General features: G+C 45.1%; 1 protein-coding gene across 1 annotated transcript in view; it reads left to right on the plus strand.

The window, feature by feature from the left end:
• Window positions 1-5,537: 5,537 nt before the first annotated feature.
• TSEN15 (tRNA splicing endonuclease subunit 15) overlaps window positions 5,538-23,318 on the plus strand; it is a 132,191-nt gene continuing 114,410 nt past the window's right edge. Inside the window, exon 1 of the mRNA XM_086957042.1 lies at window positions 5,538-6,146. Coding sequence (XP_086813168.1) covers window positions 5,610-6,146 — 537 coding nt within the window. The 5' untranslated portion in view covers window positions 5,538-5,609. The remainder of the gene's footprint in view (window positions 6,147-23,318) is intronic.

Consider the following 23,318-nt stretch of genomic DNA (forward strand, 5'->3'; position numbering starts at 1 on the left):
GAGGGCCAGGCTTCCAAAACTTTTAGGACAACAGACACATCCCATAAATGCTAATACTTCGGGCACTGGGGTTTACCCATCCGAACGCCTCTTAGCAGTTTACACACCAATGGATGCTCACCAAGTGGTTTGTGATCCACGGTACATGCCCTGCAGAGATGGCCGATTGAAAGTTTTTCACTGTCCTGTAGGCTAAGCCAGAGGATGCCATTGAAGCCAGGAAATTAGTGGCTAGAGAGACATGTGCTGTAGAGGGATGCACAACCCCGTTAAGAGCACCAATCACTCCATCTTCTCTAAGAGGAAGAATACCGTTTGTGAGTGTTGGCCGACCAGGCCTCGTTGATGAATTTATCAGCTTCCTTTGAAAGGCCTGGGACTTTCCATCTGTCCCTGAAGCCCGTCAAGCTACCAGAGGGAGTTGGCCTGACATTACTAACGGATGAGGATTCCGTAGAGGGCCCAGCAACAGATTCTGTAAATGTGGTAGAAGAATTGGGACAACACAGAGGATTTCCAGGACCTCCGGAAACCATGCCTGTGCTCTCCAGAGTGGGGTGATGGGAATCAGTTCTTTGCGATGACGTCTGGCTCGCGTCAGCATTCTGAGTATCATCATGAAAGGAGGTAAGGCATAACACAGGGTTATCGGCCACTCCTGAAGGAACGCATCCATGGCCAGAGCTTCCGGGTCCGGACGACAGCTGTAAAAGCTGGGAATTTGCCTGTTGCCTGTTGCCTGTTCTGGAACACTTGGGGGTGTAGCATCCAGTCGCTGATGTCCCGCAAGTCACAGGAGTTCCAATCTGCCACCTCGTTGCTGTGGCCCGGAAGATACTCTGCTACTATTGAAATTAAGTTCTGGAGGCAAAAGTGCAAGAAGTCCTTGGCACTCTCTGCCAGCATTCGGGACTTCGTGCCGCCCAATTTGTTCACGTACCGTACCGCCGAGATGTTGTCCATCCGTAGAAGGATACAACAATCTGTTTTCTGTGGCGACAAACAGCGGATCGCAAATGAACGAGCTAAGAGTTCCAGGCAGTTCATATGTAATGTAAACTCTTCCGGCGATCAATGGCAACACGTGGATAACTGACTGCAGCGGGCTCCCCAACCCCACCGGCTGGCATCGGATTCGATTACTGTATCCGGATTCGATCCGAAGAGGGCTCAGCCGTTCCAAGTCTCCATGTGGTGTAACCACCATAACATCTCGAGCCTCGCCTCCTCTGAGAGGGGAATCAATTCTGAGTAACTGAGGCCTTTTCGGAGATGTTGTATTTTCAGCCGTTGAAGGGCCCGGTAGTGAAGGGGGCCCGGAAAAATGGCCTGGATTGAGGAAGCTAGTAGGCCCACTATCCGAGCTACGGATCTCAAAGACACCATTTGCTTGTGAAGTGTCGATTTCAATTCCCTCTTGAAGGATCTGATCTTTAGCATCAGTAACAGAAGCTGGCATGTCAGGGAGTTCACAGGAAAACCTAGGGATTCGATTGATTGCGACGGGGTCAACATTGACTTCTGTTGGTTCACAATGAACCCGAGACTCTGTAAGAGATTGATTGTCCATTCGAGATGTAGGATGACTAGTTTGGAACAGTTCGCCATTATGATGATGTTGTCAAAATAGACTATCAGACGCACTCCTCGCGCCCTCAGACATTATACTACCGGACAGAGGAGTCTTGTGAAGCACCACAGTGCTAACAATATGTCTAACTGGAGAACCCTGAACTCGTAACAGATCCCCTGCCAAAGAAACTGCAGGAACTGTCAGTGAGGAGCGAAGATATGAATGGATAAATACACGTCTTTCAGGTCCAGACGGACCATCCGGCCCCCCTCGCGGAGGAGGTCGAGTAGAAGATGGATGCCCTCCATCTTGAAATGACGGTAGACTATCCTGGCATTGAATTCTTTTAAGTTTAAGACTAGTCTGGAATCTATTTCTGCGGAGATAAAACTCTGATCGCTTTGGGAAAAAGACATCTGTAGAGGGTGTCTGTCTGTCTTGGTAAGGGTGATCGTATAGTTCTAACTTGTACCCCTGATCGTACGGCAGTTGTTTATGAAAAACATCACTCTGCCCCCCAAGATTACCTCCGAACAGGGACCGCCTAAATTGCCTCCAAATCTGCCTCTGCGCTACCTATTCTTGGGAGCGTCGCGTGGGGTAGAAGGAGGAGTTGTTGTTATATGAGTTCAAATCCTGATGACCTCCTCGTTGCTGACTTCAAGTGGCGCCTTGATTATAACCTCAGCCGAATGAGCGCCCCCGAAATCGTCCGGCCCTTCCGAAAACCGGGTGGAACGCCCATCTGAGGGACCCTTGGGCTTTGTCTAGACCGCTGAACATGGCCACAAACTTGGTCAATTCCTTGAGGAACGGCTGTCCGAAAAGCAAGCCCTGGGCCAGTGGGTCAGATTCAGATGATGTGAGTTCTGCCAATTTGGGGTCCAACTTTAACAAAATAGAGCATCGATGCTCTGAAGACAGTGCACAGTTGGCATTTCCCAGCTGGCACACAGCCCTCTGGGCCCAGCCGATGAGTTCTTCTGGGTCAATCCCCAGCCTAGACTCCTTGGCCCTGAATCCTAACTCAAGGATCTTCGTCAGAGGGTCGGTCATGTCCAACAATTTATCCTGACATGTCCGCCAAGATCTATCAAGACCTTTCTTGGGAACCTTCGAATACTTCTTGAGATAGGTAAGCATGGAGGGGTCAACCTCGAGAGTTTCAACCACCTTGCCAGCTAAATCGGTCTAGGGCATTCCGACCAAAGTCGGGACCATACATCCTTGTCAAAGGATTGGCGTTGATGAGACTGGACATAATCAGCCACCTCCTGGGCTGGTAGCCAGGCAGAGGAATTGGGGTGAATAATTTCGGTGGGTTCATAATTTAGTACCTTAGGAGCCGAAGACTCCGTCGTATGTCTCTCCGTCCTTGCTTTTTTGGCAGGTCTAGGGGCTTCCTCCTGATCGGTGGAGGGGTCGGAGGGGTATCTTGGTCATCCTCCTGTGTGGTTTCTGTAATATTCGCCTTAGTGGAGGGGGCGGAGTACTCCTGCTCTTCCATAGACTTCGCAAGTCTGGTGAAATCCGCAGCGTGCAGATTCTTGACCCCCTTTCCCCCCGACCTAAGGCGATTGCCGGAGGTGGGGAGCCAGCCTTGTTGCTTTGCATACGAGCACAAATGACGTTTGAGGGGTTCTATGGCTTCACCAATGCTCTGTTTACAGAATGTTGGACTCCTGCATCCAGTGCCTCAACGAGGTCTTGCTCCATAGACCTTGAGGGTTTTTCTTCGTAGTAATAGTCCTCTTCATAATAGTACTATATCGACACACTGCTCGGGGAGAAACTCACATGGCACAGATATATAGTTATAGAAGTCAGGGGGAGTGGCAAGAACCCCAGGCAAGCTTAATGCACTCCTAAAAGGATGTAAGCAATGAATGTAAGATGTGGAGGGAGGAAACTTGCCCAAAAGCCACTCTAGGCAGAGTCTATGCAATATTATACAGCCCCAACACTGTGATGTAAGTGCAGGGCGTCTGGGGAGCACAACAAGCTTATTCTAGCAAGAAAACGCTATAGAAATCGGGGTCAGGAGCACCAAAACGCTGCTCCGGCGTTCACTTAAGCCCTAGTATTAGATTCAGGGCAATATGGCTGCCACGCATGCGCGGAACCGGCTCCTCACTGGACATAAAGAGAGGACTGTGCGTCAATAGAGACGCGCATTCTCGCTCCCCTGCATCTCCCGCTCCACTCAACGGCACCTGATCGGCTGTGAAAACGCTCAAGGAAGTGCGCCGTACACCAGACTGAACTGGGCATCAAATGCGGGCGCCAATCGGTACACAGCGTCGGGCGGCAATACATGGGCATGTCGACAAAAGCTAGCAGTAAGCTCAAATTATGCGCAACACAAAGCAGCATCAAAACAAGCAATTATCTTGAATGTACAGTTGCTAGCGCAACCCGACGATTATATATCAATATCTTTATAATCATTAACACCATAGCAATCATTAACAATCATTAAAATAGTAGACAATGATAAGAGCACTTAACTGGCTGCGGAGCAGCAAAGAAAGAGGACACTGTTCCGGTGGATGGACCTTTTATAGCCAGAGACTTTATGGTTGTGCATGTGACCCATACAGTGTTCATGGGTATTGTAGTTTTGCTACTAAGTTTTTGATTGGCTGCTGAGTATTTCAGTAAAGAAATAGAGAAGCATAATCCGGTCCTGACATAGAATACAGACATTTCAAATAAAGTTCTATCTGGGGCTTTGAAGCATCTTAAAACGTGAACAGACTGCCCCTATTTTTGCCTAGGAAAGGTGGCATCCCAATTCCTGTCATATTCCAGCTCTTCAGACCATGCACATATGATTCACGAAGAAGACTCACGATTTTTTAAGTGCAAAAGGTCTTTATTTTTTTGGCATGCTGGCTTCATTGCGTCCCCAGATTGCTTGAGGTGTGGTCGGGCGAGTGGCACATTTCTGCACACGGTGTGGTCGTGTGGAGCTCTGGAAAGGTTCTGGACGGGTGTGTGGGATTGTCTGTCTGAAGTGTTGGGATGGGAGCTACCCCGTACCCCTAAGCTGGGTCTTCTTCATGTACTGGAACAAGTGGGCGGTAATATTTATAAACGGCATCTGCTGCTTCTAGGCCTCATCGTAGCCAAGAGAGATGTGGCTCGGGCCTGGAAGGACCCCAGGGCCCCGCCGGTGGGAGTGTGGAAAAAGGGCTTGCATTACTGCATGGGGTTGGAGCGTCCTGTGTTTGAGGCCCGGGGCTGCCCTAGGAAAAACTATAAAATTTGGAAGAGATAGGCAGACTATAGGGGGCTGTGGCTGGAGCCGCCAGTGCTACATGAATACGATACAGGTTACGCTTAGATCCTGGGTGAGGGGGAATGTACATTCAGTATCTTGTATTTACCTTTTTTCCTTTAGGATCATGTGAACATTGTGCAGGGGGTTAGGGTGAGATCCGGGTGGGGAAGTTGACGGGGTTGGGGTACTGTTCTCTTTAAATTGTTGTATGGATTGTTTTTCTATGACAAATGCTTACCTGCTTGCGGCCTCTCCGGAGAACGGGGTGTCGCGTCTTATGTGCAATCTGTCAATAAAATTTGTTCTAAAAAAAATAAAAATCTTTATTTTAGCAATTTCCTGCATAAAATCTCGTCCACTTAAATGGAAATCAATGGACAAAATAACCCCCCCCCCTCTCATTTTTTTTTCAACATCTTCCTCGTTTGTTTTAAATGGCATGGATGACTGCGCGTTGGTATGACTTTCAAGCGACTGAAAACTAACAAAAAAACTCATTATAGGAAAAAATCACGAGAAATTTTTGCTAAAAGTCAAAAAATAGAAAAACTTTAATACTGTATAAATGTATTTAAGGATTTTGATTGTTGTTCTCACATAATGTTAGTATTTGTGAACGCAAAATAATACCTTTCCAAAATGGCCGCCTTTTAAACAGTATCATTTGCCTGCCCATTACAGTGTGTGCTGGTGAAGCTTTCCGAGCCACGGAGATAGAAAAAGGACAAGTGCCAAATTTGCGTGTCTAACAACATGAGTGAGAAAATAGAGCTCCCGGGGACTTCTGTCACACATGGAGATGTCACCTTGCTGGCGGCATCCCAGGATAGAACTAGGCAGGAAGCAGATGAAGCCGACAACACGAATGAGGAAGCCCAGGGAAATGCCATGCCAGGGGTACCTCATAAAGGCAGCATGGAGGAGGTAACCCCGGGAGACGGCACGCAGGAAGTATCAGAGGGAGTTAACATGCAGGAGGCAGCTCAAGAGTGCATCATGCAAGACGCGACACAGGCGAGCAGCCTGCATCATGTGGCACATGAAGAAAAGGTGCAGGAAGTTATGCAGGAGACAAATCAAGGTGGCAGCATGCAGAAAGTTACACAGGGGAGCTGCGTTCAGGAGGGAAAAGGGGGAAGCAACGTAAAGGAGGAAACAGAAAACACAATTCGGCAAGATAAACAGAAGAGTAAAGTTCAGAAGCAAGCCCAAAGGCATAGCAAGCAGGTGACCGCCCAGGAAGGCAGAGTGCCAGAGAGTCGTAGAGACTGGATACAGCGCCATCCCAAGGTAGAGGCAACTCTTCTCATTACATGGAAATGTTATGTGACAGGACATTTTCTCCATTGTGGCAATAGGAATGTGCACCTGTCTGTAATGTATTTTTAACATTAGGAGCATTCACACTATTGAAATAAATTGAGACACTTAACCCCAATTAATTTGTTTTTTAGATCGTGCTTTATACTGCATTGTCATTTGTACACTACTCTGATGCTTTCTAATTATAGATGCATACATTTTAACTGGGCCCAGTAGAGATTCATTGAGCCTTTGCAACAAGAGTTGCAACTCACAGTAACCTCTTATCAAGCACTGGATATTAATTGATGGTGCTAAGCGCACTCACTGTTCAATCATTAAGATTAGAGGCTGGTGCTTCACACAGTCACACTCACTCTTCGGGTCACATCCCAATAGAGTTTATGACTGAATGTTAAAATTAAAGGCAGGAGATCTGATGTAGTTTTAGAACCCCCAGTAAGGATCTTGGCACTCACTGCAAGTAAGTCATCTGAATCTAACGGCTAGAGTGGTCCACCTCAAAGTTGGGGAATTTGGTACAAGTTTCGGCAGGGACGCTCAACATCCTGTGATTCTGAGCAAATCACTTAATCTCCAAGTGCAAAGCAACAAAAAAAATGTGTCCCTCTGTAATGCAACTGATGGTCACGTAAAGTGCACTGATACCTACGGGTTTAGTCCGCTCTATATAAAACAATCCAAATATATATATATATATCTCTGTATGCACTTCTACCATTGTCTTAAACTGCAAACGTATGCATCTGTCACTTGAAGACCTTACTTACAGACCATCTCAATCTGCTCCCTTTCGTCCAGTTCTTTTCCCCTTCAGCTTGGAAATGTAAAGTCTTGTTTTCTTGTCAACAACTTTGAACTATAAAATCATTGAAATATGTGGGAATATTCAATTTGTTGTGGCTAAAGTGACTTCAGATGCATGCATCTGAGGAGGCTGCTCAAATACAGAAAATGTACACACTTCCTCAGTCCTTTCTCAGTAGGATGCTGGTTTGGTCTCCCACCCCCTGCGTCTCTGATACAAAGCGTGAGTATGCACTCTACCAGCCCTCCCTCTCCTTTGCATCATCTTCGCTCAGTGTGTGACTGATACTATGCCTGCACTCCTACGAGCCTTCTCACCTTCTGCCTCTCATGTTACAACCACCACTCACGTTACAACCACCACTCACCAGGCAATCTCGCGACCTGGTTTGGTGTCTCTTGTTTCCACCTCTCATCTCTTCGACACTACTCCTTCAGCCTCCCTTCTCCGCCACGCCTACCTCTGTTGGTTTATATTTTACACATCTCACGTCTCTCCTGCAACTCACCAGCTGCTCTTCTCTGACTCCCTTTTATTATTCTCCTGTCTCTTTTTTCTTCCCTATCCCGTGCGCCCTCACTTTTCTTACATAACTGGTGAAAGCGAGGGCAGCAAACACATCGAAAGTGAGGACTTTTAAACAAAAGAGGCCGAGGCAATATACTATCGCACCTAACACCTTTGTGGGATGGATTGGTAATAGCTCAAAGTGGTGCAAGGAACCAGAAAATCAGCCCCTTTTAACTTCCAATCAGGAAAAAAAATCCTTGAATATTTACAGATTCAAATGGCTCAGCACTACAATTCAAATGACATGTAACAAACTTTGTTCATAACAATTCAACGCAGGATATGTGTTTCGGTACACACATTGTATGTGATTCACAGCCTGATTACATTGTTTGACAAAGACTTCTTTATTTATATTCTTTTTCTTTTATTCTCTTTTATAAAAATGTTTTTTTCTTCTTAACTTCAAATGTAGTCAAAGTGTTTCGTCACTACGGACTTCTTCCGGGCTTTATGTATGGATCTTTCTAAGTATAGTAATGTATTATATTGTAATTGCATATGTATAGCGCTTACTACCCCTGACGAGGCGTCAAAGCGCTTCTTCAGCAAGTAGCACGCTACTCCGGGATCCATAGAGGATAAGCGTTGAATTGGTATAGTGAAACATGCAAGCACATTTTAAGTGGTGGCTAGGTTGGTCAGTTATTTGGATTTGGATGGATAGCAGAAGGATAGAAGAGTAAAAAAGGTTTGTATTTATATAGCGCTTGTTACCCCTGATGGGGTGTTGAAGCACCCTGCTCCGGAAACCCTTAAAGGATTAGTGGTGAATTAGTATGGTGAAATATGAAAGTAATTTGAGTGGTGGATATTAGTTAGTTATTTGGAGTGAGAAGGATAGTGGAGGGATAGAAGGGGAAGAAAAGTTTGCATTCATATAGCACCTGTTACTCCTAATGGGTGTTGAAGTGCTTTTCTGGCGAGCAGCATGCCACTCCGGAACCCATAAAGGATTAGAGTTGAAAATTAGTATAGTGAAATATGAAGTAATTTGAGTGGTGGATATGTTATTCAGTTATTTGGATAGAGAAGGGTAGGTGGCGGGATAGAAGAGCGAAAGAGGTTTGTATTTATATAGAACTTGCTACCCCTGATGGGGTTTTTGAAGCGCTTTTTTGGCAAGTATAACGCTACTCGAACCCATAAGAATTAGTGTTGAATTAGTATGGTGAAACATGAAATTAATTTGAGTAGTGGATATGTTAACATCAGTTATTTGGATTGAGAAGGGTTGGGGAGGGTTAGAAAAGGGAATAAGGTTTGCATTTAAAAAAAATCTTTTATTGATTTTGTTTTATTACAACAGTAACGACTGACATGGCCTTACATATATTACATGCATAGTTCTCAGGCAATACCTGTTAGACACATTCGGGCAAGAATAGCATGTCAATCTCATAGATCATATTCATATAGATACAATAGATCCAAGTAAATCATGATAAAGTGGGGTTTCTTTATAGTGCCCATTCTTCATGGGTAATATACATGAATATCATTTCCAGAGGACAACACCAGGAGCCCGAAGCTGCTTGTATAACCAGTGTAATATGTGGAGGAGTCCTTGCTGCTGTTGTTTCTTAGGAGCCCTTGCCTGCAACCCGGGGACGTGCCGGAGTGAAGAGACGCTGTACCGTGTGAAAGTGCGGGCCAAAGGGAGACGGGACTGCGAGGTCCGACAGGCTGTGCGTCCAACATCCAGCACACCTGCCGCCTCTTCCCGGGACTCCTCCCTTCTATCACCGCCCTTTATTACTCCTCGCGGCCCCCGCTTCGCGGGTGCCGCTCGCAGAGGAGTCCTTGCTGCTGTTGTTTCTTAGGAGCCCTTGCCTGCAACCCGGGGACGTGCCGGAGTGAAGAGACGCTGTACCGTGTGAAAGTGCGGGCCAAAGGGAGACGGGACTGCGAGGTCCGACAGGCTGTGCGTCCAACATCCAGCACACCTGCCGCCTCTTCCCGGGACTCCTCCCTTCTATCACCGCCCTTTATTACTCCTCGCGGCCCCCGCTTCGCGGGTGCCGCTCGCAGAGGAGTCCTTGCTGCTGTTGTTTCTTAGGAGCCCTTGCCTGCAACCCGGGGACGTGCCGGAGTGAAGAGACGCTGTACCGTGTGAAAGTGCGGGCCAAAGGGAGACGGGACTGCGAGGTCCGACAGGCTGTGCGTCCAACATCCAGCACACCTGCCGCCTCTTCCCGGGACTCCTCCCTTCTATCACCGCCCTTTATTACTCCTCGCGGCCCCCGCTTCGCGGGTGCCGCTCGCAGAGGAGTCCTTGCTGCTGTTGTTTCTTAGGAGCCCTTGCCTGCAACCCGGGGACGTGCCGGAGTGAAGAGACGCTGTACCGTGTGAAAGTGCGGGCCAAAGGGAGACGGGACTGCGAGGTCCGACAGGCTGTGCGTCCAACATCCAGCACACCTGCCGCCTCTTCCCGGGACTCCTCCCTTCTATCACCGCCCTTTATTACTCCTCGCGGCCCCCGCTTCGCGGGTGCCGCTCGCAGAGGAGTCCTTGCTGCTGTTGTTTCTTAGGAGCCCTTGCCTGCAACCCGGGGACGTGCCGGAGTGAAGAGACGCTGTACCGTGTGAAAGTGCGGGCCAAAGGGAGACGGGACTGCGAGGTCCGACAGGCTGTGCGTCCAACATCCAGCACACCTGCCGCCTCTTCCCGGGACTCCTCCCTTTCACCACCTCCCTTTGCTATAAAAACTGCCACGGGGACGCGTGAGCGGAACGCGTGTGCGGGACTAATCCCGGGACGAAGCCCGGACTAAGGGCGGACCCTCTGAGACCCTCCGAGACACGAGGAGACCGGACTGGATATACCCTCTTGCTTTCAGGTACTGATTGTGTTCATTATACTATAATTCCAACCATCGTCATCTGCCTCACCAAACGACCCCTTAAACTAGCCATGGCAACTGTTAATGTTGAGCTGCATGTGCAGGATAAACAGGGTGTGCTAGTTAATGGGACTTTGGATAGTTATTTTTCCAAACCATCGCCTGATATCACCAGGGAGATTGTGCTAGCGGAGAGGCGGGCAGACCGTCGCCGTTCAGTGGAAAGCATGAAGAATGGATCAGCTTTACCATTAATATCCCCCGCGATTGGACCCTCTGATAATACTGCTGGGGCATTAACAAACGAATCGACTCCTCCATTAGACAGCTCGCTCCCGGAGGCAAATACGGTTGCTCTTCCATCTGAAACCGTATCTCGAGTTGATTTGATCGACTTGTCGTCATCATCCATTGGAAGTGGCTTGTCATCTCTAAAGGGAGACGCCTTATTACAACAGCATGCAGCCCGTGCTAAGGCAAAAAAATTACCAACTACGGGGAAAATCTATGGCCCCCCGCCGAACAAAAAGCGACGGAAAAGGAGGGATCCATTGCAACCCAAACTGAGCTGCCGTGACTTTGGGAAAAATTTGCCTATTGTTGTTAAGAATCCCTGTGTTGTTCAATCTGATTCTGAGGGGTTGGTCAGTATTATTGCATCACCAGTCATATCTAATACCCCTATAGATAAAGAGGTCAATAGGGAGCCAAGTGAGACAGTCATTGTCCATACTGAGAACAGGTGCCCCGTGTCCCTTCAGGATATCGAGAACTTAATTAGATCATATTCTGTATCTATCTTGGAGAGGCTAACGGAGGTGGAGTGTAGGCTGTCAAAAATTGAGATTGCACTGCCTAAAATAGATCTTGTAGGCCATGCTGATGTTAATTATGCAAATAATCAAGCATCTAAGGGTGTATCTCAAGTTTCGTCATCTGTTATGCTACCTCCTCCCCCTATTGCTGCTCATGTTGTTCTTACACCTCCCTCAACTCTACCCGTACCAAAATCTTCGGAGAACCCAGCATCAGCTATTGCTCACCACCATGTTAATTCTAGGCCATCCCAAGAGGCAACTGGTGATTCAATGCTGGGGTCTGTTGTTAGCAAGACCAGTGTTAATACATCTAAAAATTCTGGTAATATAACCAATCTAGCTTTAACAGACCTAACAAGGGAAGCGAGGGAAACCAGACGCACCTGGGGGAAACCCAAAAGGGTTCCACTGCCTGAACTTCCACCAGAGGCAGTACCCTATGTGGTAGTCCTAACAGGTGTGCCGGCCCTTGAACAAAATAAGAGGGAGGGTTTTTTTCAACTAAAAAATAAGATAACGCACTGGTTGAGAGCACATAGGCCTATTGCAAATTATGTTAACAGGGACATAGTTCATGTTCGACGCCTCGAATGGTTGGGGGGAAGAACCAAAGATATTGAGGGTGATGTAGTGGTTGTCAATTTTAGGGACCCAAACGCTGTCCACTACATATTGAACTGGCAGACGGGGAGTTCTAATAGTACTATAATCCCAAGACCTCTAACGTATTTTTACCCTAGGTCAGTGGTTGTTCCATCTCATTTTCCCCTCTCACAGGGGTCAATTCAAACTCAGCCACTTAATTGTCCAATTGTACAGAATGTTGGGAACGGTTATTGCTCTCAGTACCCCCTGATTTACCAGGGTATGAGAAACATGCCTGGTGCCCCTTGCCCTGCAACGGTTCAAGACCCCCTGGGATGGCATTCCGTCCCAACTAGTCACCATAACTTTCACAGTTTTCAGGATAGAAGGATGGACCATCTGAAACCTTTCACGCCTCTTGAGACGTCCAATCGTTTTGACGTCTTCAGTGGCCTTGATGGTTGTGATTGAAGGTTGTTGGGCGGGGGGGTCGAGGGAGGGGACTCAAGGAACCATACTGAGATGAGGGTTGGAACAGAGCGTAATCTATTGCCAACTGTTGTATTTCGACCTTTGGGTATGAATGTTACATGTCATGATAATATTCCTGAAGAACAGGTAGGACTAATCCCTACCATAAGACACTTACCTCTTGAGGAAATATCTCCGGGAACTGAACAAGTAGCATATACTGGTGATGAGATGTCAAGGGTTAACACCATCATGTCTTCTGCAATGGGGATTTCGGTCAAGCTTGTTAGTTGGAATGTAGCTGGGGTTGCCAGCAAATTGAGGGATCAAGACTGGGCTGCCTTTGTGGAATCCTTTGATTTTTGTCTACTCCAGGAGACCTGGGCAATCGATATTCCTCACAGGGTGGGCTACAAGACTTTTGGTATTGGAGCAGTCCCATCCAAGAGTGGTAGGCCGTCCGGGGGTCTTCTGATCTGGGCAAGGATCAATCTCAGGGTTGACATAGAGGTGATAGACACAAATTCGGTAGATATCCTAGCATTAAAAATAACTACCTCCAATGGGAAGAAATTAGTCCTAATAAACATTTATAATAGGCCAACACCGTCATCAAAGGAATCCCTTATTGTTTCTAAACTGGATTACTTTTTGAGGGGGTTGAATCCTGGGGAGGATCTTATCATCTTGGCTGGGGATCTAAATTGTGACTACGAACCAGTGTCGGGCATAAGTGAGATTTTTGAGGAGGAAGATCAGGCAAACAAAATCCCCCTCCTCGGGAGTAACAAATCCGTGAAATGTTCCATCCTGGCTCTGCAACTGATCAAATTATGTACAGAGCATCACCTTAGGGCCTGTAATGGCCGGTTACCGTCCGACACCCCAAGTAAACCAACCTTTAGGAGGAATACATACAGAAGCATCTTGGACTTTGTAATAGTTTCTATCCCTCTTTGGTCGTATCTCATAGATCTTGAAGTAATGGAGAGGGCTGAAAGTGACCACTTTCCACTAAACTTGTCACTAAACGCTGTACTTTTTAGCGACCCCTCCTCTCCTACCTGCTTTGAGGGGGGTGTTAGGGATGGTATTGATATTCACATCAGTAACAACAGGAGATCGCTAAAATGGCCATTTATTTTGGATCATGGTGATATTTTGAGTGAAATTTACTCACTTTTTGCAGGTACCTTTGCTGCATATCTAAGCTTAACTCCTGAGGAGGAAGCAAGAACTTCCTTTCAGTCCATACATTTGGAGTTTTTCAAAAAATTAAAATTATTGGTAACTAAAATGCCCAAAAAACCCCAGCAGAAGACTCAGAATTTGTCTCACAGTAAGCCCTGGTATGACAGACTGTGTAGAGAGTCAAAGAGGGAAATGCTAATCGCTATTAAATCCAAATCGCAACTGGATGTTAAGATAGCTAGAAGCAACTACAAAACTATCCAAAGGACTTCAAAAATTGCGTGGGAGGAAGCAAAGTGGGCGGAATTACTGTCAGCTGCAAGATCGCGAGATACTGTATTATTCTGGAAGCTGATAGCAAATGGGAACAAGGTGGGAAGGGTGATCAGAGACACATTCCTAGACGAGCAAACCTGGGTAACCCACTTTACCAATTTATATACGAAATATGATGATCCCCATACAGCATCTACTGTAGTTAGTCATGAACTTCCAGTGGACCCGCTGGTCTTTACCTTGGGGGAAACAGAGTTGGCTATTAGCCAAGTAAAAAATGGGAAAGCCCCAGGCTTGGATAAAATCCCTGGGGATCTTTACAAGCACGACTTGAAAATATGGGCACCATATATCAACTACCTATGCAACAAACTATCCCAAAGTTTAGAATTTCCCGAAAGTTGGAAAGGAGCTGAAATTGTTTTAATTTTTAAAAAAGGAGATAGGAAGGACCCCTGTAATTATCGTCCAATAAGCTTAATGGACATCCTTCAGAAAATTTACTCACGCCATATTTTATTACGAGTGAGTAATTGGTTGGACGAAAATTCATTTTTAACTAAATTTCAAGCCGGGTTCAGAACTAAAGTCAGCACAATAGATCAGTGCTTTAGATTCTGCTGCCTCTACTGGAAGTACGTAATGATAAAGAAGGCCCACTTGTATGTTGCCTTTGTTGATTTAAGGGCAGCTTTCGACTTGGTGCCACGTGATCTTCTGTGGAAGACGCTGAGTGCAGCGGGCATGCCAAACAATATAGTAGCTCAAATTATAAAATTACATGATGGGAACTTCGCGAGAATTAGATGGGGACAAAACGGCGAACTTTCACGGAAAATTCCAATCGAACGTGGAGTTCGCCAGGGATGCGTTCTGGCCCCCACGTTATTTTCTATCTTCGTGAATGATATTCCCTCTTACTTAGACAAATGTAAAAATGATGCACCTAAATTGAATGGCGAAAGGGTAGCATCTCTATTGTTTGCTGACGATACTATTCTGATATCCCAAACTAAAAATGGCTTGCAGATTTTATTGAATACTTTTAACGATTATTGTTGTCAAAAGGGGCTAGAGATAAATGTAAAAAAAACGAAATACATGGCCCTTAATCCAACCAAACCAGACAAGGGTTGTCTATCCTTGAAAGGGATAAAGTTGGAATCAGTGCCTCACTTTTCATATTTAGGGGTGACGCTTGATTGTAACTTTACCTGGAAAGCTCAAATGGAAAAAAGCAAATTGTTATTTGCCCAGAACGTTAAACCAATCCTTAGAGAGCAAAGCTTAAGTACCAGCAAAGCGGTACGTCCCATTATGGAACTTTTTAAATTCAAGGTTCAATCTTCAGTGTTATATGGCGCTGAACTGTGGGGGCCAGGCTCCAAGGAGACTTTTAGCATTCATGATAACAACTTTATGAGTAGCTTGGTTAGGGCTCCGAGAGGGACCCCATTAGTACCCCTGCAATTGGACCTCGACTTTAAAAGAACTGACCATCATGTTCTTATCAGACCACTTATGCTGTGGGTAAGATTGTGGCACGTTCCTGAGCTTCAGGTATACAGAGAAGGGCTGATGGAGATCATGGGGTTGGATAGTAACAAAAAAATACTTTGGCTAACACACGTTAGGACTTGGCTAAATTTTATAGGCCTGAAACACTTTTGGGAGCATCCTGAGCAGCTTCCACCAAATCCCAAAGTAGTCCTGAAAAAAGCTTTTTGGTCCTATGTAGCAAATATGGCTGTAAACCTCAGTACTAGCGGTTCATTAGTATCAAAATTTTTAAGTTTTAAGGGTGAACCCCTTTATGAGTCCTTTATGGACGAGATAGAGCCTCCACTTGCCAAGACACTTTTTCTAAAGTTCAGATATGGAAATCTTCGATTGAAAGCAACTTTGTCATGTTGGGCAAGGAACCGTGACCCATTGGCCGAGGAATTGGACAAAGTTTGTTCACTTTGTGAACATAATCAAATTGAGAATGTGCAGCACATTCTCTTTTTTTGTCCTATCTATGCCCATGAGAGGAAAAGATGGATCAAACCGATATGTCTTTTATTAGGTTTGAGGTCTTGTGGTCAGGCTCTGAGAATTTTGACCACTAATACTTCACAACAGATCATATTTAGTGTGAGTAGATTTTTACTTGCCATTTGCTACCGTAGGAAAAAAATGGGCCTTCAGTTGTGAATTTAATTCCTAATCTCCATTCACATTGTCCTATCTATGGAATTGATTTGTTTATAGTAGCACTAACTGCTTTAGACAATTGAATTTGCTTACAGAATTACTGAGGTGTCCTCCCGTCTCATATGTTTTTATTGTCATGCTCCATGATTATTCAACTTTTGTTGCACAGTTAAATAGAATGTATTCCATTTTTTTTTTTTTTTTAAGTGATTGTGCTTATGTTATTGACATGTAACTTTTAATGAAACGTAATGTTTAAACTGTTCTTTTATGGCGCAATGCCGAAATAAAGATTTGAAATGAATGAATGGTTGTGGTAATAAAGGGGGAGTAGAGGGAGTGGAACTCTAAGTGGAGCTCGGAGTGGAGCTGGAGCACCTCGATTTGCCAGTGCATGTTGGCGAGTTTGTTGCTTGTTGCGCCTGTTCCCTGCAATTTGACCATATTCCCCCTACCAGAATACCTTTCTGGGGCATCAGTGTTACTCGTCCGGGGCAGGCGTCAGTGCAGGCTGGAATAGTGGGGGATCATATTGCTGTAGTGCCAAAAGTATTGCATCCTAATGTGCGGCAATTGGTATTTTCCTAAGTCCGAGGGTCTCTTTGCGGCTAATTGCTATGCCTGCTGCCCTGGCCCACGCAAGTGTGGAATGTCGCCAAGCTTGTAAGTGGGGGTGGGGTGGCAGGTGCTTACCAGCTCTTCGTGATTAGCAGTTTGGCTATTAGTATGCCCAGGAATCTAGAAGTAACCTTGGTGTTGCTCGTCCTACATAACCAATATAATAATACGCAGGCCTTTCAAATGGGATTACCCTCTCAGTGCAGTGATGTAATGTCTCTGCTACCCCCTCCAGTATGCACTAAGGCTGGTGCAGCTCCACAATATGTGCACCAGGTCTGCATCTAGGACTGAGCACCTGGGACAGGCAGAATCAGTATGATGAAAGTATCTGTTGATTTTGGCTGGCGTGTAGTACGCTCTGTATGTGATGTAAAATTGGATCTATCTAAATCGCATGTTCCTAGGAATCTTAACCGGGCTAGCCAACACTTATCCCCATTCTTTGTCTGAGAATTGCCTGCCTAGATCTCCATCCCACCTGCGCCGGAGGGGGTCTAACTTGACCGATGCATGCTGGCGCAGAGAAACTCCGAATCACCGTGCCAAATGCCTATCTCGTCCCATTATGTGCAAATACTGAATGGTAAGGTGCGTGGGCAGTTCAGTGGTCAGGTCACCCCATAGTGCTGTGAGCGTGGCCAGTAAGGACCGATGAAGCAGGAATTGACCTGCAGGGAGTCCATCCTCTTCCATTAGAGGTAATGGAGCTCTACCTAGAAGCTCGAGAGAGACCACATAGGGTCCCCACGACATTTATCCTGAAGTTGGCGGAAGTGGCCCTAAAAAGGAATTACTTCAGATTCAATGACCAGTTCTTTATGCAAATAAAGGGTACCGCGATGGGATGCCCTTATGCCCCAGAGATGGCAGTGTTGTATATGGCAGAGTACGAAAGAAGATTTGTTGATAACAATAACCCATATAAAGGACACATAAAACAGTGGTACCGTTACATCGATGACGTGTGGCTCCTGTGGCAGGGGAGCCACACCGAATTGATGGAGTTCCACACGTGGTTAAATGCGAAACATCAAGACATTAAATTCTCCATTGAATCTAGCTGTGCTAAAATGACATTTTTGGACGTTGAAATTACATGTACAGACGGGCTTTTAAAATCTTCCTTATTCAAGAAAAAGACTGATAGAAATACAATTTTGCACCACCGGAGCGCGCACCCAAGGAATCTAAAGGCTAATTTGCCATATGGCCAACTACTCCGAATAAGGGTAAACTGTACGGAAGTGGCGGATTTTGAACAGCACGCACAGAGGTTCTGTGATGAAATGAAATACAGAGGATACCCAAAAAAACTGCTCAAACACTCATACAAGAGGGCGCGTTATACGCCCCTAGAGTGTTTGTTGGAGAAAAAAGAAAAGGAAGGACTGGACCGATTGGTCTGTGTGACCACTTTTGGCCCGGATACCCACAAGCTGAGACAGATAGTTTTAAGTAACTGGCATCTCCTAGAAAACTTAGAATGCCCTTTTCCTCGTTCTTTTTTGGCGTACAGGAAAAATAGGAATATCGGCCAACAAGTTGTGCGAGCCGATATAGCCTTGCCCAAAATGAAAAGTGACTTATTGTCACAATGGGGTATGAAACCCATTGAAGGGCACCATAAGTGCGGAAATTGTGTTTCCTGTGCGAGCATGATTGAGGGCAAAGAGTTCCAACACAATAATGTAAAATGGAAACATGTTGGGTTCTCAAATTGTCGACCACGCAATGTCGTGTACATAATTAGGTGCCCGTGTCCAAAACTCTACATTGGTAAAACCATTCAGCAAGTAAGCACACGAATAACCCAGCATCGATCACGCATTAAGAATAAAGTCTTATCTGCACCGATGGTCGAACATTTCATGGACAAACAACATGGAGAAAATGACTTTAGATGGTCAGTATTGTTCACAATCAACCAACAACAAAGTCCTGCTGATGTAGAAAAAACACTATTAAAGAAGGAAGCGTATCTAATTTTGAAGTTTGACAGCGCATTGACTGGGCTCAATGCTCTGTCTGAAATATCAAGATTATAAGCGCAAAACTGCCCCCACTGATGGCACGAGTGCAACCCCCTGTATTAATCATGCACGGCGGATCACATTCTAAGATGGCCGCCACGTTTGACATCAAATCTGAGACATTATAAACACACACTAAAAGATGGCCGCCGTACCCAGAGACTGAATCAGAGGTCCCCGGTCTGCCGAACGAACAGGTAAGGTGTACGAACTGACTAAAGAACTTGTTAGAAATACTTTGGAACTTAGATCCGTTTTTCTAAAACAACCCCCTGTTTGCGCATAGGAATTTGAAAATACAATGGCCCCTCGTGGAGGAAGCTGCTTAATCTGGTTTAAAAACTAGATGAAGAGCGTGGAGTGCACGTTTACAGATTAATCCGGTATGCCTTCTCTAGCGTGAGTGCGAGAGGAAAATAATGACGAAAAGAGACTGAAAATATGTTTTGTGGCTTTCAGGATTGTATGGCCATAAATTGATATCGACCAAGGTGCGAGCCCAAACGAATAGCAAGAAGTGTCTACATTAAACCGATGACACGTGCAGGTATGTCTAAGAATGGCTTGAACATTTCGGGTACTGAGCTACTCGCCCCTACAAAGAGTGATGATGTTTCCCACTTGTATTGTAGGTAGCATGTTAGAAGAATCATTAAATACTAAGTGACCCTGTGGACCGGCAAAAGCTGGAGAACAGATAAACCTGAGCGCCAATAAACAAATAAATGGGAACACTATTAGGAAGGATAGAGAACTAAAACGAAGTTATTTTTTATGTATATTTCACAGACAAACACAAAAGACAGAGCCCTGATGAGAACCCGAAAACTGATGTCATAGGGTTTGAAACGCGTCGGCATATTTAAAAGAGATTGACTTTGAATGTCCAGTAGACCAATGAATCTATTTGTGGTCTTTTGAAACCTTTTTCTTCCTGAATTTCTTTTTCCACATTCGTTTGTTGTTGATGGAATATTCAGTGCAACGTGACGTAGTTTTGTCATTGGTGTCATTAAACAACACCTCTCATAATTGATGTTTGCTGATGAAAATCGACTATAAATTGCAAATCGTATTTATATGTATTGTGGAATTGTATTGCATGTCTGTGGATTTGTATTGTATTTGTGTGTCAAAGTGTACAGTGTTTTTTCTTAGATATTGATGAAAATGAAAACAACTGAAAAACAATGAAATAAAAAGGTATGAATAAAGTGTACCTTACAAGCTTAATTGATATTAGTTTGTATTGCTCAATTTTGAGACATAAAAGAAATGTGCAGTTGGTAACTCTGTGTATAGTTCGTCATAAGCCTTAAGCATACATATTGTTTTTGTCAATTATTTTTGCTGATGCTTTTCAGCATCAGTAAAAAGAGGGAACAAAATAATTTCTACTGCTTGTGTGCGGCATCAGAAAAAAAGGAAAAAGGCGTGATGACAAATGTGTTGTGACCATACATTGGTCCATACACTCACTAATGTACACATACGGGCCGTGACCATACATTGGCCCAGCTTGATTTCATATACACATGCATGCACATTTAGCTTCAATTTTATTTATTTATGTACTTCCCGTTGCAAGAGGGAGGATGCTAATCTTTGAGCAATAAATAAAAATTACAAAATACTGTAAGTGAAAGTACAAACTTAAAATGGAGCGGCAAGACAGGAAATTTCAGTTACTGCCTGGCCTTCGAAACTTTTTTTAAAAAAGCATTATTTTGATAAACTGAAATGGAGGCGTGGGGGTCAGTAGGGGAGCAGGTGGGGGAAACAAAGGGGCATTGAGCTGTGCATTCAGTGGGTGAGCAACAGAGGAGCTTGAGGTGGGAAGAAATGTAAAAATTGAAATAAAAAGTGTGAGAGGTTGGGTAAGCAACGACTGACATGGGTGAGAGAGAGAGAAAGATGGTGTGACAGTGTGCGCGGGGGGGGGGGGGGGGGGGAGCAGGTAATTATGGGGGTAGGGGCCCATGAGGATGAGAGCAAAACACATGCTCTGCCACGGAGTTCTGAAAGAGAAGGGAAAAAACAGTTTTATGACTGAACAGTGGAAGAATACATGTCATCCACATAAAAGAATAGGAAAGAAGATATGCTCCAGGGTAGGGGCAAATGCATGAATAGGAACGAAAACCATCAAATAAGAAGCAAGCAAATGAGACGGTCAGGAAAGCCATTTATTGGTAAGCTGTGGGCTGGTCCATGTCCACTGTAAGTATTAGTATTTTTCACAATAGGCCTTTTACAAAAAGTCTGTAGGCAAGACCTAAAAATCAAACCACCTACTGTTTCTCGAAGTGAATCCCACTACCGGTTGTTCCTTTCTGGTAGGCACCCCATCACACTTGAGTAGAGGGGTTTCCAACTCTGGTTCTGAAGGGCTGGTATCTCGCCAAATTTTCACGATGGTCATATATATGTATAAGTCCCAATTTGATTCTTTGTATGTAAATTTGTCATGGATCCTGCTCTAGAGTTCTACCTTTGACTATACCTGTAATTGAGGTACCCTTCTCTTTGGGGGCTGATGGGATTGGGGAGTTACCATGTCTTTTTAATCCTATCTTGCAAAGTTAGGAGCATCAGTGTGCTCCATCTGTTCTCATACTCTGCTCTCGCACAATACAGTTAACCTAAACCACTCGCTGTCTCTGGCCATGTCCTTAGGCAGTTCATTACTGCCGACATTTGGACTGTCGACCCCTGACTTTGCCTACATGCATCTTTCAGCAGCAGATGTTTCCCTTTACAACCCTGTAATTTGTTTGTCGTTGTGTATTGTGATTTATCAGTTGCACGTCTAAAGTGGAACTTTTTATCATGTTTATTTTCATGTTTTCTACCCTGGCGAGGCAGATAAACTCCCAAAGGCAACAAACAAGGGGCTTGGCTCTCAAAGAGATTTTCACATCTAAGTTGGATTTGTGTGTGCAAATACCTTAAATTACTATTCTTAATTGACATTTTGTATTCACACACCGAAACATAATATTACACCATTAAGGTCTAATAATATGTTTCTGCAAAATAGTCACTTAGTAAACCCCCACAAACTTGGAGTTTGAGGGCATTGTCAAACTTGCAGGGGATTTTCCCAACTTGTATGCAGACGAAGATTTGGTCAAAGACAGCAGCATATCTCTATCCTGAATGACAGTGGGCAGGGAACCCCCTCCCGCTTCATTTTTAAGAAGGAAAGTGTTGTGGAAAAAAAGATTTTAAAATGGAAATTTACTTTTGCAAAGTATTTAAGCCTGCTACATATAACCTGCATGCTAAAGGTTTTTCAATGCGAGGAACTTGCAGTTGACAAAGAGACCTAGAACTATTTTTTGGAATCGGTCACTAACACTGCTTCCAAACTATACTCCTCAACTGTGAAAACCAAAAAGCCAGCAATTTATTCTAGACAATGGCATTAGACCGAGAGAGTAAATCTAATACTTTTTTTTTGTAATGTTTCTTTTTATTGAAAAAAAACGAGCAAGGCATATACAAAACATAGGAATGCAAAGGTTTTACGAGGGGCGAGCATCATATCTTCAAATGTTACAATAAACAATATATTGAAGGGGAGGGGGCGAGGACACAGAGGAACATCAAAAGTAATCAATAAAAATAAGGGGTCAGGGTCCAAGCGGAACATCAAGGACCTCGGTAACTGGTGGTACACATATATCCCCTTTATATCTATTCCTAGGGCCCCAAATCTTGCTCCATTTCCGGGGGCGCCCCCGAGCCAAGTACACTGTTTTCTCTCGGAACATACACCAATCCATGTTTTTTACCCACACGTCAAGGGTAGGAGGCTTCTGGGACCCCCACAACTGCGCAATGTTCCGTTTGGCAATCATGGCCCCTAGAGTCACCCACTGGATTTGTGCCGAATTATGATCAGTAGGCTCCCAGACATTCAGTAAACAGTGTCTGGCCTCTGGTAAGAGAGCCACACCCGCGACCTCCTGCATTACTGCATGCACTCTGCTCCAATAGTCGAGTACTTCCCGACATTCCCAGATGATATGGAGGAAGGTCCCCAGTTGACCACAACCGCTCCGACAGAGACCTTCCTCAGATAGACCCATTCGAGCCAAACGGGGACCCGTGACGTATACTCTATGCAATATTTTTAGTTGAACCAATCTCAATCGCGCTGGAATCGCGACCTCCTTCGGAGAGGAGATTGCCGACTGCCAGTCCTAGTCATGAAGCTCGAGGCCGTCACGGGTCCACTGATCACGCAGCTGCAATAAAAGGTCCGCTCTATGATTAATCAATTTCTTGTACACTAGGGATATAGTGCTATCAGGCATATGACCATCCAAGACGTGATCCTCTAATGGGGTAGATTCCGGAATCTCTTCTCCTTCCGAGAAAACGGAAGTCAGTGCATGTCTAATCTGAGCATAACGAAAGTATTCCGTCCCTCCCAATTCAAACTCGGTCTGCAAGGCCGCAAATGATTTCACCCGTCCCTTCACCCATATGTCTCCGCCCTTGGAGATACCAATAAGACCCCACTTGTCGAACCCTTTAGTGTTCCACAGTTTGCCGAACTTGTCAGAGCCGAAAAGTGAGGTAGCCAAAGTTAAACGGTCCTTCCACCCTAATGAACTGGTAGCATCACGCCAGACCCGCACAGCAGTCCTGGTCAGTCCCGTCAAAGCCTTCATCACAGATTTAGAATAGAGCGCTCTATAATAATTGCCACCAGGTAGTAAC

This window comes from Lissotriton vulgaris, chromosome 1_1, assembly GCF_964263255.1.
Source record: "Lissotriton vulgaris chromosome 1_1, aLisVul1.2, whole genome shotgun sequence".
Lineage (NCBI taxonomy): Eukaryota > Metazoa > Chordata > Amphibia > Caudata > Salamandridae > Lissotriton > Lissotriton vulgaris.